At 41.4% G+C, this 17136-nt stretch overlaps 1 protein-coding gene across 2 annotated transcripts; it reads left to right on the forward strand.

The window, feature by feature from the left end:
• The first annotated feature begins 2152 nt into the window (after positions 1-2152).
• On the forward strand, positions 2153-12468 carry gpr146 (G protein-coupled receptor 146). 2 transcript variants are annotated; one of them, XM_008297133.1, is made up of 2 exons: positions 2153-2465; positions 8042-12468. In XM_008297133.1, exon 2 carries the CDS (start codon positions 8083-8085, stop codon positions 9082-9084), a length of 1002 nt encoding a protein of 333 aa, XP_008295355.1. In that variant the 5' UTR covers positions 2153-2465; positions 8042-8082; the 3' UTR covers positions 9085-12468. The 2 variants fall into 2 exon arrangements, with proteins under 2 accessions (XP_008295355.1, XP_008295356.1); XM_008297134.1 differs by lacking the exon at positions 2153-2465 and adding an exon at positions 2586-2838.
• Positions 12469-17136: the final 4668 nt, after the last annotated feature.

Below are 17136 nucleotides of genomic sequence, written 5' to 3' on the forward strand. Positions count from 1 at the left end.
TCTTAGCAAACTTTAGCTGCTTTATTAAAGGCTCTGTTCAGCAGAACAACACGAACGCACTCCGTCATTCTAACATACTGTGTTTATTATAATACGTTCCAAAGTGATTATCAGCTTTGCTTCATTAGAACTTTTTTTTTTCATGCTGTGTTTATCAGAAAACCACCATCAGTCTGCCGTTGAGCATTCAAACATAATATTTATTGGGGTTTTTTTCTTTCTTTTTGTGAAAATTAAAGAGAAGCAGGTCCACTGAAAACTCTTGAACATCAACAGGCAATTTTCTGAAGCCTGGATTTTCTCTCTTGAATTGAATTCATTTCAGCAGATTAAATCAGAATGAAAATAATCATTAGTAAAATTCAGTAAAACTCTGCTTAAGTAACAATAATCTGTGGCTATAATAGAACAATAGCAGTGAAAGAGGTGACATTTTTCTGCAATGAATACTTTATTTTCAATCCTTTAAGCACACTTTCCAACATATTTTTACTTAAATAAAATTTTAAAGCCAGGATTTAGACAGTGTTTTTTCCATCAGTACTCTTACTTAAGTAATAGATCAGAATTCTTCTTCCATTACAGTCCAGACCACATAACATTTCCTGTTTCAACACGATGCTATTCTCAGGAAGAATTCTGCCCCCTACAATGTCTGAACAAAACAGATTTTGTGACAAATGTGTTTGTGAAGAAAAGAACTGAAGGCTGTGTACCAGGTGCACTGTGCTCTGCGGGGTTTGACATTGCAAGATCGAGCCATAATTGCAGCCAGGTTCTACACCTCTCACTTCTCAAGCTCTCAAGAGTTACTGTTTGCCCATTTGGACAAACAATAAAGTCAGTCTGAACCTTTGCAGGTGGGACTAAAGTGGGAAATATCTAATCGTATCAAAGGCAGAATCCAACTAATTTGCATTGAGCATGGATGAAACTGATCCAGCAGCCAGGTCAGATGTAAATGAACGCCTACGCTAAATACCATTCACCATCATCTGCAGTTTTAGAAATTGGAGTCCTGTCTTCATCAGCTAACCTAAATAGTCAGTAGGTTGGAGACACGCAACTTTTTGGCATTGTGTTTGTACCCCTGAGCTATAAGAATGCAATTGAGCTGTTGCATTGAGACAATTCTTTTACAAGCTGATTTATTTGACAGCCTACATGTTGGTCCTGGACCAGCCATAGAAGGAAAGAAAAATAGACTTGTTCACACATGAGGTCACGTGGATTGTCTATCTTTTCTCCCATCTTTCCCTTCACCCTCTTGGGTAGTCTGAACGTAGTATTAGGTGAGACTTTGGTTCAGGTTATAAAAAATAACGTCGGGTAGAGTTTGGCAGAAGAATAAACTGTAATCCAGGTAAGCCAGTTTAAGGAAGAGAACCATGAGTTTGAAATCTGAAACATTACTCCAATATAAAACATACAACAGCACTGAAATCTCAAAATGACTGTTGAAGGGATACGTAAGCAGATATCCAGGCATTACGGTGTTACTATATGGTGTTTGGTTGATGCCAAGTGTTGTTCTTTCTAAGAATATCTGACCAGATAAGTCCATACAGGCCCTTCTGTACAGTCTGTGCACTCTCCATCCTGATATAATTCAAAAAGGGGTTCCAAGTTTAATAAAATAACAGAGGTTTGTCCTTATGCAAGGAGTTCATTCCCCAGGAAGAACTACAAAAGTGTGATCCTGCATCATGTATTTGCATTACTTTGTTTTTGACCATCCATTCTTGTACATTCTCTGGGCTTTTGGGGGGACAAAAAAAAAAAAAAAGTCCCCGCAATGCCAGGTGAGCAATTCATTTTAGTGTGAGGACTTGATTTGAGGATTGGATTAAAGGCTTTGGGATCAGACTCCAGGGAAATTGATGTAAGTCAATGTAATGTCCTCTGAAGTGATGGAAACACGACTGCTGCCCCTCTGTGTGTGTGTGTTTGTGTGTGTGTGTTCATGAATCTGTATGTACGTGTGTGTTTGTGTGTGTGTGTTCCCCCCTCGGTCTCCCTCGCGCCCCACCTCCCTGCCCTCCGTCCAATCAGAGCGCAGGACGTCCACTCGGGCCTCGCGACCGTGGAGCGGAGACGGTGGGGGAGGGTCACGTGTGTACACAGTGCGGGGCTCAGCAGCACTCCAGCAGTAGTAAAGCCTGTAACGGTCGGCCCCCTTTTCTCTGGATCCAGCCTCGTCCGAAAAGTTGCTGGCTGAAGAGCGTTTCAACTCAAACCCACCGAAACGCTTCTTCTCGCTGTTTTTTTAAAAATTTTTTTAACGCTTTACGACCGCGCGCGGAGAGACGAAGGGACGTTTTTTTTTTCTCTCTTTTTTTTAATTGCGTATTTTTTTTTTTTTTTTATCCCAAATGAAACGAGCGAGAAATGCCAGTGGAAATGCTATATCCATACCCAATGCCTCCGTAGGTTCGCCACCGCTCCTTCAAACCTATACAGCCGTGGTGAGTTGTCGTCTTGTTTCTGTCATGTCGTGAAAGTTGGGCTTTAATACCTGAAAATGAAGTGAGCTCGTCCCGCCGGGGATGACTGGAGAGAAGTAGAGAGAGAGAGAGAGTAGAGAGAGAGAGAGCAGCTCCGGTTGTTGTGCCAACAATAGCCGCAGAAATGGGAGAATAATGGTAAAGCCGTGACAGCTATCCACGCTTTCATCCGCCCAGTCAGTCAAGTGTAGGGACGCCATAAGGTGTAGTTTGTTAGCATGTTCCTGAGCTCCACGGCTCACGTTTTGTATTCGGAAAACAACACCTGAAGATGTTTCCCAAGGGACAAGAAGCTTTCTGGGAAGTTGTAGCAGTTTAATCAGGGGCCTCTCAGGTAAACAACTCCTTCATTGGCAGGGGAAAAAGTATAATTTTAAGCTCCCTACATGAGTATTACCTCTCCTCTTGCTGACAACATGATATCTACCACTGGGAGCTAAAACTAAGGGCATGTCTGTTTAATTAACCATAGGCAGTGTTTATAACTACTGGAAGATGACTGCTTTGCCTGCTGGATCAGTAAATCTATTAATGTTTTCCCTAAAATACCAGCCCACCAATAGATTGTTATTTATGTTCTTTTACTTATCTACAGTCTTGTGATGTTGGATCATTCATAAAATACAAACTGCTCAAAGCAAAATCACTGGTTTTGATCAAGTGGTTTCAAAGGTGCTCTTTGTTTTGATATCAAAGCTTTTGCTCATCGATAAATAGTAGATGCTAGCATGTGTTTCCATTAATAACCAGTCATATAACTGTGGCTAGTGAAGATGATGCATTCACATCAGTTCTAATCATGGCGGTGGTGATGTATTAGTGTTTTATTTTGACCATATGTCACATCAAGGCTGAATGACTGAAAAAAAAGTTGCTCTTCTCAGATTTGACTTACCGCTCACTAAATTAAACACTTCTTGAGATTTAGGCTTTGCACTTGTTGTCGTCAACTTGGTCCATGTGACTGAAGGGGACATGGGTGTGTGTGCTGTGGCTTAATGGCAGTAAGCCTGCTTTGTGCTGACCATTGAACTCCGACTTTGTTGATGCCTGTGACAGCTAAAACATGTTGCCGGAAAGAATCCGAGGAGGCTGCTGAGGCTGACCGTGACCTGAGTTTGACCAGTCTATCACACCTGATAAGCAGAAAGGCTCTGGCATTGTTTAACACCCTGTGTGCAGCAGAGAGTCCATCAAAACCAAATTGTTTTCAGTTTTTCTGTTGTTACTTGGTGAAAGCAAGTAGATATGGATGTATAGTTTGCATAAAAAAATCTGTAGTTTCATCTATTAAATCCATCCAAAGGGAATAATTTTGTCAGAATGATCAGAATTATATAAAACTTCTCAAAAGAAACTGTTGATGGCAAGTATTTTAATACCCACTGTGATCTTAGTAATTGTAATTTGCTAGATGTCATGCAACATTAGCATCTACCTGAAGACAGATCCCTCATTTCCACTTTAAGTTAATGGGCTGCTTTCCAAGAATAATAGGCAGCTGAGAAATACATTAGAGCAGGAAGAAATTTAGGAACTTTCCTAAATAAACCGTTTACATTTTAATGGCCTCTCTCTGCAGTAAGTAGTTTAAAAGGGCAGTTACTTTTGAGTTATACACTGACATTTGGGATAAAATTATGCGCATCAATTGTCATTATGGTACACTTGACTGCTGACAGTGCCGCACAGCCGCAGCATGTGTAAAAGTGAGTCGAGTAATCTTATTTTCTTTCTGTAGTAGATCTGTTGCTGCTCCACTGCACATTGCTGCAGACAAGAGTAGCGAATCATGTGACATCACTCAGTACTTTCTGAGAAGGGCCTGTAAATTCCAGTAAGGATATATGAGGGGTGTGGGCCCAGTATGTCACACTACTCCCATCAGCCTGCGAGATCTGGCTTCAAAACGCTGAGACGTCAAGCACGTGGGCGTCACTGTTACAAGATCGTGCTTGGTGGGGCTGAAGCATGCTGAAGCAGGGCCTCCCCCTCTGGGAATATTTAACTTAACCGCTTTTGACATGGAGTAGTGCAAAAAGTTCAGACGGGGCTTATCCAAGCCTACGACTGCAGTCGAAGCCATGTCCAAGAGGATTGTTTAGCTGGGGCTGTAAGGCTTTCTCCTAGCTTGTTCTCCCAAATGCATGCTTATAGCAACGGATGTGCATAGCGTCAATATTGAATACAGAAATCAATGAGTAGTTATCTGTCTTGTAATTAAAAACATCTGGATTATTAATGCAGCATAAGAGCAGACCAATGTGATGAACTGTTTTTCAAGGGAACAGCCCTTGAACGCTTTTACTAAACCACCAATGCAAGAAAAATAACATGACAAGTGATATGTTACCATACACCAAACACAAAAAAATAACTTCAATTTCTGCGAGCATACAGCCTTAAAAAGACGACTAACATAACTTCACTGTCAGCACTCAAGCTGTAAACAAAGAACATTGCCTGTAGTTTGTTAACTGTGTATCTGCGACCTTTGCTCAACCCCAACAACATCACTTCCTGCTATAGTCTTAACAGACTCAGAAGTGAACTTGAAATTGAAATAGTTGTCATTACCCTGAATTAAAAGAGACATAGCTCCTGCAGCATGAAGCTGCACGGCTTCCAAGTCAGGAGTAGACATTTTCTTTCACCTCGCCTGTTTTTCCCTCAGCTGAGTGGAAAACTAGAGATTTCATTATCATGGACTGCTGGCAAAATGTGCTGAGCTAAAGTGCAGTGACTTTCACAACACTCAAGTAAATGTTGCCCAGAGTGAATAGATGCAGACAGGAAAAAGCTAGCAGCTCACAAGCTTTATGTAAAAAGATCTGTAATGTTAGTATGGGCCGTCGCTAGTGGGTGTGTTTTTATTCTTTGGAGTGACTTACGGAATATGAAAAGTTGACAAATTGATCTCTGATGTTAAGTAGCTAATGGTAACTGGCGGGATGTTTTAGACTAATTTTAAGAGGTCCTTCAGGGTTCAGTATCAAACTGAATAAATGTGCATAATCTTACCTTTCTGAGGCTCTCAATGCCACTCCCAGTAGGAACATGTTGGAAATCCCATAATCTCAGTTTGAACTGCATACCTACAGTCCAGAATACAATAAAAAAGACACTAGCTTAAAGTTTTGTGGAAGATACTATGACTACAGAATGCAGGTACCGTTTCTTTTAACTAATTTTGGAAAACTAGTCATAGCTGAGAAGTTCCTGTATTACTTACAACAATAACCCTTTTTTATGTAGATATTTAAGATACCCTGCAGCTAACGGAAGCTGCAAAACTGAGCTGGTGTGATAATGAAAGGGTGGCCGCAATGTCTGTATACAGCAGGTGCTAATGAATGGGGACAGCCAGCCACAATGCAGCGAGCCCTCTTTAATAATCACCAACTTCCCTTAAAGTCATTTTCTCCTTAGGTGATGAGAGGTTGTTGGAGGAGTGAAGGGTGAACAAGCTTCATATGATGTGCAGTTCATTCAGGAAAAGAGGACATAATCAGTGGGAGAGGAGCATTGCTAATTATGTGCTTGTCAAGGTCCGTTTTAGTCAGTGAGTCATCTCGCTGCTGAGGTTAGAAAGCCATGTTTACAAGAGGGCTGACCAGTGCTCCTGTCTTGGTGAAGACAGGCTTTTTTGTAAAGAGTAACACTACACTTTCTTCCTCCTGATCCACTTCCACTGCGGCTTTGAGCTCCAGCCTCCACTATAGTCTCATTACAGCCAATTGGAGTAGTATAAGGGAGGGACTGAGCCCTTGTATGTGTGTCTCAGGCTTAAGGCCAAAACAGCCCCTCTGTAGTCCTGTTACGTAAGTGAACGGAAGAATGTTTCCCTTTTACTGGCATAGTTACTCATCCTCCTGAAAACAAAACTGCCTTCCTGCACTTTGTTCCGGGGTATTGTAAGAGGGGGGGAAGTTTCCAGACATTTCTGCACACATATTTTTAACTGTAAATTTTATCCTTTCTGCGGAGAATCATTCTTTTTAAAAGCACTTAAGGGAGTGAAGCCTGGAACATGTGGAAACATAACGGTCAAATTATCACCGAGGAGATAAAATACTGTCGACTTGGGTGACTTATCACTCCTATCCTGCAATATAATTATAATCTTCCCTTTCCAAAGCTATTTGAATAATTTATTCAAAATCACCTGAGTTAATTATGCAGGAGAGCATTATATAAGGTTTTTGAAAATTTGCAGCCCCCTTCAGCCTTGATCTCAAATGCTCCCGACATGTGCATGGTCATTCTTTTTTGACCTTGCCCTGAACTCCAACCCGCAACTCGTTCTTCCCTGACCCGTCACCAGAGCCTGCTTCACATTTCACTCTTTATAAATCTACCCATCACCACATGCCCAGCCCCCAGTCAACTTGGCAGTAACTTGAACAGAAGATAAATGTGCTTTACTCAGCGCCGGAGCACCAAAGCGGTCTGTAAAGTGTTCTTCTTTATCGTACCGTTTGACCGTATGAAAAGTACAAGGGCAGCTCTGCACAGGCAGCAATGCCCCCGCATGTGACTGTGCTTGAGAGAAAAACGAGAGACAGAAGAAGACAGAAAAAGCTTGCCAAGGTGTCAAACAAATGCAGTTTTGTATTCTTCCACCACAACAAGGGCCTCATTTGCTCTGGCCAGTGAGGAGAAATAGTGGGTTTTTGAGGCTGAGCTAGCAAATGAAACATATTGTGAGGGGTTTGTATTCAGCCAGTCAGATGCAGTGAAGTGAAATTAACAGTGTTACCCCATGGCATAATAGGCGAGTTGTGGCTGACGTGTTTTTGTGTCAAGGCCTTGCTTGCTTCTCTAGTGAGCACACAAGCCAATAACAGAGAGGGTATTATTCTGAATATAATTTTAAAAAGATGTATTTTATGACAAAAATACAGAACACACACGTTTGTACATAAAATACAGAAAACGCTTGTGTGCTTGAGCTCACACCATTAACAGTGTGGTTTTGGTTGTTTTTCAGTTGTACTGTTGTTTAAATTTTTATTTATGTCACGATATTAACCCTCTGAACCCCAAACCATTTCTGGCTGCTCCTGCCACATTTCTACTCACTGTGGGCTCATTTTCTTTTACTGTAAAATTTTGATTTAGTATGGAAAGAGCACAACCTTGGGTAAAAGTAGAAAAAAAACTTTCAAAAAAATGTCTTTTGCAGTTCAGCCCAGTTCAGCTGAAAAGATCCTGGATTTTTGTCAGATGACTGTTAGTCACAGCTGAGTTAGTAATGAAGGACAGAACTTTTTATTTTTTACAGAATCTGGTTTGTGTAAATGGTTTATTACTGGCGACCTTTTTAAACGAGATGTAGAAAAACATATTTTGACAACAAAACCAATGTTAGGATAAGTTCAAGGACCGTTGAAAGCTGATAGCTTTTGGGATTCAGGCTGAATTTCCGTGATTCACAAAGATAAACATATGACAGTGTTACAGCTAACCTGTAACAACTATGACATTTATTATCAGTGCAATAACTAACTCTTGTCTCCCCGACTTTCTGTCTGCAGTCGACCTGTTGAGAGTGCTTGACCAGTGTCAGATTCCAGCGATGTGGATCTGCATGGTTTACAATGAGACGGACACCAGTGTGGACTTCCGGCTCTGCCAGGACTTTGGCCTCATCCTGTCAGTCGTCTCGCTCATCTACCTCCTGGTGTGCTTCCCATTGGGGCTGTGCTACAATGTGCTGCTGGTCGTAGTGAACCTTTCCAACAAGGTCTCCATGACCATGCCGGATGTCTATTTCGTCAACATGGCCATTGCGGGTATTGTGCTTAACCTGGTGGCGCCTGTGGAGCTCCTGAGCTCCACCTTCACCCGCTGGCATGCATGGGAGTACAACAACGAGGTCTACATCACCCTGCTCATCCTCTTCAACATCTCATCTCTGGTCATCATGTATTCCACCACACTGCTCAGTCTGGACTATTACATAGAGCGGGCGCTGCCTCGCACATACATGTCCAGTGTGTATAACACCAAACATGTGTGTGGGTTCATCTGGGGTGGCGCAGTGCTCACTAGCTTCTCTTCGCTGCTCTTCTATGTGTGCAACCACATCTCCACTAAAATGGTTGAGTGCTCTAAAATGCAAAACAAGGAGGCGGCAGACGCCATCATGATGTTTATTGGCTACGTGGTTCCAGCTGTGGCTGTTCTTTATGCTTTTGTGCTCATTTTGCGCATTAGGAAAGAATCCACACCTCTGGATCAGGACTCTGCTCGCTTGGACCCATCTATACACAGGTTGCTGCTAGCCTCAGTCTGTGTGCAGTTTGTACTGTGGACCCCATACTACATGACCCTTTTGGTGCACACTGTAGCTGGTGCACCGGGGTACATTAACAATGCACATTACTTACCTACCTATTATTTCTTGAGATGCTTGTCTAAACTGCTGGCTTTCTCTAGCAGCTTTGCAATGCCTCTCATGTACAGGCAAATGAACAAAAACTTCTCCACCAAGCTTCAGCGGCTGCTCAGGAGGCTGCATTGCAGAGACCAGTCTTGCCCTCATGAACGCTCAACAGTGCAGCAAGTGGTGACGTGAGAGCTCCCCCTGGGAGATCACAGATGCCCCTCCTACTCCCCCCTTTCCACCTCTTGGCCTAGCCAGCACTTATCTCCACCCCCTATAGAGCCAGTGTCTGACTCTGCTCCCTGACTGCTCTGGACTGTGTTAAGAGCGACATAGCTAACTGTGGAATTTCCTGTCACCTTCCAGAACTTGATCTGATCTATCCAGTTTTGCAGTGGGAGGACAGACCAAGCAAAAACCACTAAGTGCTGCTTTTTTGTCACTGAGTAAAGCTCTCCACCAAGACACTTTGGGCTTCTAGTTCAAGGGTGGTAAATTTGGCACAATCATTCAATAACTACCCAGTGCAGTGTGTTTTTTTAGAGTTCCCCACAGACACTTACAAAATAGCCTGTTAGCAAGGGACTTCCAAGCACTATACCAGTGTCATGGGCGTGGTTTGTGCTGTGAATGCTCTGCAGACAGCCTGCAAGTTTCACTAATGCATGATTGTCTAAACTTCACTGTAAAGTCTCATTATTCTATGATGTGATTTATTTTTAAACTTTTATAGTGTTGCAGCACGATGCTTTCCCCAACACACAAACTGAACCAATAAGCTATAAACTTTAATTATCAAGTGAAGCCAACTTATTTTGTTGCTAAACAGAACGCTCTACACCCCTGCACTTATGGATTGTGGCTGGTATATCAGCGACCCACCACAGCTAATGAACATTGCATGTCAAACCTCCAAACCAGCATTTTGCTCCGTCAGTGAGTATCACTGTCGACTGCCCTGAAACTAGAAGCCCCGGTCACTTGAATTAGAAGACAGTTCTTCTCTTTTTATTCAGTTCAGCTCAATTTACCTTTTGCTCAGATGTGTTGTGAGTGATTCCTCATTATCAGCTTAAGTAATCTTCACATTTTAAAGGTGGAGTGATAATAACAGTCTCGTACAGAAACTGTAGCTATTTTCTTTATCATGCCAGTGCTGCCCTGTAACTAGAAATAGGTACTGGTATGAAGATATGTTCTCGTTTCACTTATAGATTGTGTTCTGAGGTTTTGATCCACTCACATGCACGATGAAGAGATTATTTTTACACGTGTAAAGCTCCACAACAGATTTCCTCAAATAGAAATATATATCACCACACCACTTTGAAGTCACGCAAAACAAAACAAAATGCTCATACAAAGCATGTATTCAGGGTTCAGACATAACCGGTTTACCTCTTATTACCTCTGCTGAAATAACATTACCTGTTAACCATACACAGTTCAAATCAACTATTAAAAATCAACTCAATAACCTGAACTGATAGCCTCAGCCCAGTATGTGATTTTTTTTTGTAAAGCTGCATTTTACTTCTGCAGGAAATATGCATGCAGAGCCTCACATAGGGTCAGTGAAGTCCACACAGGGTCACAGAGAGGGCCCTGAGGAGGTGGCATGTACATTCCCTAAATTTTATGAGCACTCATGAATAGATGGAAGGTTTGTCCAGTGAAAATGTGGAGACTCACCGAGTCACTCCAAAGGCAATATCATAAACCTTCTTGAAAATATGAAAGGCTCGCCTACCAAGCACCTGTAAACAGTGTGTTTGACACGGAAGAATTTGAACTGTAATGCTGCTCAGCCGTAGTAAGGTGATCTGCACATTGTTGGCAAAGCTGCTTTGCTTTCTTGCCTGCCACTTAGTAAAAAGTGAACGGACTGTTCTTGTAGTGATGAACCCCAGTTATATGTTGCAAAATAAAATCTCGTTCTTGCATCAGGTCTGTTGCGTCACTGCATTAGTTTATTTCCGATTTGCTTTCTGAATGAGAGGGCCAGTTTATCAATCACCCTGTGAACAGACACACCAGTGAAGTGGGGCATTCACTTACAGGGAAATTAATTGTCTCCTATGTTTGTGGACAGTTTTCATTTACACCTTCAAATAAACAATTTTGTGTTAATGACAGCCTGCTAAAATTGTTGGACTGTTTTCATGAGTGTGCTTCCACTAAAAATGGGAACGATTGCTATATGTACTAATAATGATTTGATATTTTTTCATTATGACATAGTTGCATACACACACTCTGTATGTCTTCACGTTCTAGGAATATGTTGTGTCTGCAGCTGAGGCAGTGTCCAACGTTTGATTTTTCTTCTGCAAAACCCCAACATGCTTTACACGCATCTGCCGTCAATCCGTAGCAAATCATTTCAACTGAGTACGCACGTTTACGTTTTGTGCCTCAGTATGTGCTGCCCCATTAAAATCTTGTACATATTGTGACACAGTTAATCATTATTTGAGCTTGGTTCAAAGTCCTACTGTTCATTTAGGATTGAAAAGGCACAGTGGTGCATGGTCAGATGACAAGTAGTTTGAAACGAAGCTTGTGACGATCAGACGGAGGACGTTTAAGCAACATTCCTAAAATGGTGTTCATTTTTAGCCCCGAATAGGTGCACTATATATTGAAAGAGGCTCCAATGATTATTTAATCAATACGTCCTGGAAATAGACCTGAATTAAAGTGAATAACACAAATTCTCGTCCCAGTTTTCATCCAAATGCATGTGTTGTTTTGATAATAAAAATAGTTTAGAAGTTTAATTATGATCTGGAGCTAAATCTGCATAAAACGACACAAAATGAAGGACAATCAAAGCCTAAATAAGATCATTTAGCTGCACCATGTTGCTATAAGAAAAAGAAAAAAACACCTGTAAGCAAAACACCATCAAGTTTACTTGGAGCTGATTTGTGCATGTGCCATTTAAAGTTAGCTGCCGTTACATACAGAAGGTCTGACTTTTTTTGCCAAGACCTGATCAGTTTTCCTTATCCATTGCCATACCTCCATCCATTAAGCTTTTTTTTGGAACTATCTCGCCCAGAGACAGGACCTAACAAACTCCTTGGCAGACATGATGATTAGTAATCACCACGTGGACTTGACTTCATGATGTTCACAAATGGAAAGTAAAGCACCGTCAAAGCTGTAAATCACACCTAAACTCGAGTTTGGTTTAGCATTTCAGAGGGGCCTAAATCTCACATCAGTGCAAAGACACATTATAATCATGGAGTTCACTTTAATAGCTGAAACAGACCGAGTGTAGAAACGCCCTCAACGTTCTCGTGTGTCGAATGTATGCAGATGCATTTTAGCTCTTTGAACAGCAAAACCTCAAACGTTCAGATGAATCCACTTGCGGATATGATGCTTTTGTGACTGTGTATACAAGTGCATATGTATAATATAAAATATTCTGTATATATTGTATGTGAAAGATTTACAGGAAGATATCATGCTCTTTCAAAAACACAGTATTAATTTGTAAGTAATTACTCTACTGTCAGCTGAGTCAAAGACTGATTGAACAATAAACTAAAATGAATGAGACCATTCATTCTCATGTCAATGAACTCTGAAAATACTCATAATAATGTGATAAAGACATCTGCTGTGCGGTTGTTTTTGCTTCTGCAACAAGTTAAATGTTGTGTTTCAGGGGAACAGGCATTTTTGTTGTTGTTGTTGTTATTTGAAAAAGACTTGTCAGCAACTACAAAATGCTGTTAATTCCAGCTCTTCAGCCCTCTAACCCGATTCAGACGGGGCAGGTTGTGCAGGTCGTCCCCTCCCTCTGAGCGGCAGCGACAGTGGGTGTGAAGACGGATGCCACAGCTCCCCTCCCGCTCGCCACACTGCGAAACAGCAGATTGCTTGTGGAAGAACCCTTTAACCGCTGCACACAAACTGGAGGAAAAATAGCAGCATTCCAGGCATTCTGGGAATTGTTCCGTCTTCTGTAGGTCTGACAGCCCCAAGACTGCTGCCATTCTCAATGAAAAAAAAAAAAAAAGCAATTTTGTGTAGGCTACGTCTGATAACAATGCTGCACACAGAGCCGCCTGCAAGTAGGAGCTGAATTAAAAAAAAAAAAAAAAGTAGCAACAGGAAGCGCTCAGGATTGAGATGATGAGGATCACACTGTAAGACTTTATAATTAGATGTGCTACCAGTAAGTCTCAGCAGCCGTGGTAAGGTGCAACATTGCAGGGAGGAGTGATCGCAATGCATTGCCACTACTACACTGTTTATCTTGAAGCAGAAAGCAACAGCATTGGATTGTGCGTGCATTAATAACATCTTAGGAGCTGAAACACAGAGGGGAAACATAACAGCTCCAACAGGAGGAGGGGGGGGGGGAGGTCTTGAATTATATGTACTACATCTGGAAATGATATGATAATGGAGAGAATTAAACATGGTTGCCATGGTTGCCGTTTCCCCTTTTGGGGACTGAAGTTTCATGGGGGATTTCAACACAAAGAACACAAACCATCAGTCAGTTTAATTTAGTTATCTGTTATGTTATATTTCTTTTTGAAAGTCGAGGAAGCTAATTGCGCAAGAGCAGGGGGTTGATTGTTCCTAAATGTAGTAGGGATGAAGACATGATTGCAAAAGATAACTGTTTAGATTTACATCAGGCAGTTTGCAGTTATTCATGAATTTATTTATTTTTTTGAAAGCAACGTGCAAAAAAGCTTAAAAATGACTGCAGCAGCTCAGTTCCGCTTTACACAAACACCACAAGGCTGCAGGTGCATGAGATAACAATCAAACATTGTCCTATTGTGTCATTATGTTTTTAACAGTATATAAGAGATCATGTGGTGTACATAGGTTGTTAAAAACAAAAGCTGGATGCAGTGTAAATGAACTTTGTATCGCATTACAGGTTTTACATTGTTTTCCTCGTGTTGCAAAGTGTACCAGGAAAAGCTCTTAACTGCGCAAGCATCTGTCTGGAAATGGGGCAATGCTGACCTAGCACAGTTTTTAATGTGCTACATTAGTCTTAATGTTGTTTTTCTCCTTTCGAGGTTCAGCCAGACCAAAAGTATGAGGGTCAGCCTCACTGGTGCACGCAGCATCAAACGGCATCAGACCACCTATGAAGACAGAACATTTGGCTTGTGGTTTCATGTGTTTTATTTGGCTGTCAACCACATTTCACACACAACCTCAGACCACCATTGTTTTTCTTACTACGGGTAGAAAAGAAAAAAAAAATTGTGCTGCACAATGTAAAGATGAGAACAAGGTTGGACAGGATACAGTTAGTAGTTTGGAAATCTTTCTCACACAGTTTCACAAAAGGGGACACAAAATGGGAGAAACAACCAAACAACAGGAAGGAAGGAGCGAAAGTGTGCGATCCCTGGAGAATGACAATATGATAATAAAGAAGGAATCAAAGAGTGTGAGTTGGGAATTTTGAGAGTTCATGCAAGAAAGAGAACAAGAGAAGTGATTCAGCTGGAAAAAAAGTCAAATAGAATGTGTAAAACTAGTGTAATTGTCCTGTATCTACAACGTGGTCCTGTGACTGATGAGTGGAATAACAGCCATAGTTCCTTTCAGAGGTGGGCAGCTCTGACCTTGACATATTTGAGAATCTCCCACCATAATGAATCCTACAGAACAGAAGAGAGGCTTCAGGAAGGAGCCTTCATCTTTGACCCGCCACATCCCTTCAGCTCTGGGAGAACAAGTGGACCAGGGCAGATGCTTGAAAAACAACCCACCCTTCCTCTCTTTGCCAATTCTGTTCTGTCTTTGCTTTTCCTCTTCAGAAAGGAGAGCAAAGACTTTAGCGAAGAAGAAGAAGAAGAAGAAAAAAAACACTAACAATAAAATCCCCGCATCAGCTAAATATCAAAAAATGGCCCTGGAAGCAGTGCAGAGGAGCCTGACAGGGCAGGATGTTCCATTCAAAGTTTGTGGTTGTGGCTGTGGGAGATGCTGGATAGAGCCAGCAGCACATCAGGACTGGTAAGTGGAGGCAGATGAGGGTGTTGTACCCTCCCTCCTCTAGACCTCCCACTTTCACTCCCCCAACCACAAGCAGTTAAACCGCACAACTTCCCATTAACAGCACTGGTCGTATGATTTTGTTCATTAGGTGTCACTGTACGGGGAAGTATTGTTGTTCTTTCTTCTAAGTTCCACGTTAACCTCATTTTTACAGAAGACGTCTTATAATAACATGTTTTTACAGTTATGGTGGGATTTTATGGTCAACATCATATAAAATTGAGACCAAAGGAAATGTTTGATTCCTCCTCTCTTTTACCATTCAATTGAATTACTTTGCCCTCTTCTTTTTTTTAGGCTGCCAAATTCAACATCTCACCTGTTAATGAACTTTCATACACCATCTCCATCAGTCATTTCTTTGATTTCTCTCAAGCCACTATTTCTTATGTTAGTCACCTCCCCAGACGTTATTCAAAGTTAATGCCAGTGGGCCACCCAGTGGACGCAAACTGGGATTGCATCTTCTCTAGCTATCACGAGCAACTTAATCCGCTTGGAAAAGTCTCACAAAGGAAATAGTTGCGGTCTAGTGTTTAAATTCAGAGTCACAGAGATCATTAAAAGGCAAAAAACAATCTAGAACCTAGGAGATGAAATGCCAACTTTTTTTTTTTTTAATCTGCGTAACTGACAGCAAAAGGTGTCAAACACAACCAGTCACTATGAATAAAATGTGCTGCAGCATATTTATTTCTTGGAGCAGTTTGTATCGGTATTTCCCATCACACATAATTTTGACCATTGTTAGCACATGCAAAATCCTGTTTCTGGAAGCTTGTCTTGGAGGTACATTTTCCAGACGAGGCTTACGGTTTACTTAACCTTGGGTTACCTCGCTGACTTACCGGTTTCTTGGAACGGCTGCATTGTCCCAGAATCAGTCAATGTCACAGTTTTATTTTAGTCCTTTATTGTCTTTCTGTAGATTTATGACCTATGCACCAAATCTGCTCTCTACTGGTAACAGATAGTTTAACTGCTTGTCATTTATATTCCAAAACCAACATCTATTTTTTTACTACTGGAAGCTCAGACAGAACTCATTTCACCTGTTCTGTCTGAGAAATAGTCCCTGCATTAAATTGGTCTCATCTCACATCATTAATACCGAGCAGAATATGCATCCGTTCCTTCTGTTCTTCCTCTCCTCTTCCTCTCCTCTCTCTGACAGTTTCTAGCGCCTTTCCACCAGACTGACCACAACATCCCCACTTTCCCCTTATCTGTGTGAAGTCATGCAGACTGAATAACTTAGATTTCAGGTAGCTGGGAGAAAATGGCACAAATCTGCCTTGGCTGTGTGACCTCTCAGACCTTTTGCTGTGTTCCTTCTTCATCTCAGCTGCTGAGTAGAGCTTTCTCACACAACTAGAATCCTCTTCTTCTAACCCACAGAAACTGCTTGTCTCTCCTGTCAGAAACCCAAACTTGTTTGTGCCAGCAGGACTGCCAGCTGCCGTATTGACCCTGTCTGCTCCTTCAGACTATCACTACTGCTCTGCTGCGCCATATAATGACTCCCAGAATCAGCTCCTCCAAGACATGAGGCATTGTGCCATCTGCACACAAAATAGTGTGACATACTCCTCTGAAGCCAGCACTTGACCTGACTATCAAAAGTACCTCCACTTTTTTTACACTTAAGCTGCAACCGCTTTGAGTGTCCAACTGTGTATTGCAACAATTTGCATTATTAAAATATGTGCAGACCATTTTCTCACACTGTCCTTAGTCTATGTTGCACTGAAAGCATTACAAGCAGTCGAATAGCTACAAACTGGACTGAAGGAAGCCAAGACATCCAGGCACTGACGTGCAGATTAGCACAAACATCAAGTTGAGACTGACGGGTCTCAGTGTTTTTACTGCTGACAATAAAAAGCAACCCTTCCCAGACCCAGTTGCTTCAATAAAAAGCAGCTTAAGTTTTCTTTTAGGTTCTTGAAGACATTTTATCGATCATCCAAGGGGCTTCTTCTTCCTTTGAATGAGAGGCAAAACATCTTCAAGAACCTAACAGAGTGTAATTTCTTGAACATTTTACAGTTGTTTTTTTTTTCCTGCTTTTTAAAATTGCAGATAATGACCCATTAAATCATAGAAAAACATGTTTTAATTTAATAGTTAACTGTAAAAAAAATAAAATAAAAAATTGATCTAGCCAAAACTGTTAATAATATTCAC

Source organism: Stegastes partitus, unplaced genomic scaffold (assembly GCF_000690725.1).
Source record: "Stegastes partitus isolate 25-593 unplaced genomic scaffold, Stegastes_partitus-1.0.2 Scaffold1193, whole genome shotgun sequence".
NCBI classification, from domain to species: Eukaryota; Metazoa; Chordata; class Actinopteri; family Pomacentridae; genus Stegastes; species Stegastes partitus.

Coding starts and splice junctions, on each gene's coding strand:
- gpr146 (XM_008297133.1), top strand. CDS start 8,083: ATGTGGATCTGCATGGTTTACAATGAGACGGACACCAGTGTGGACTTC.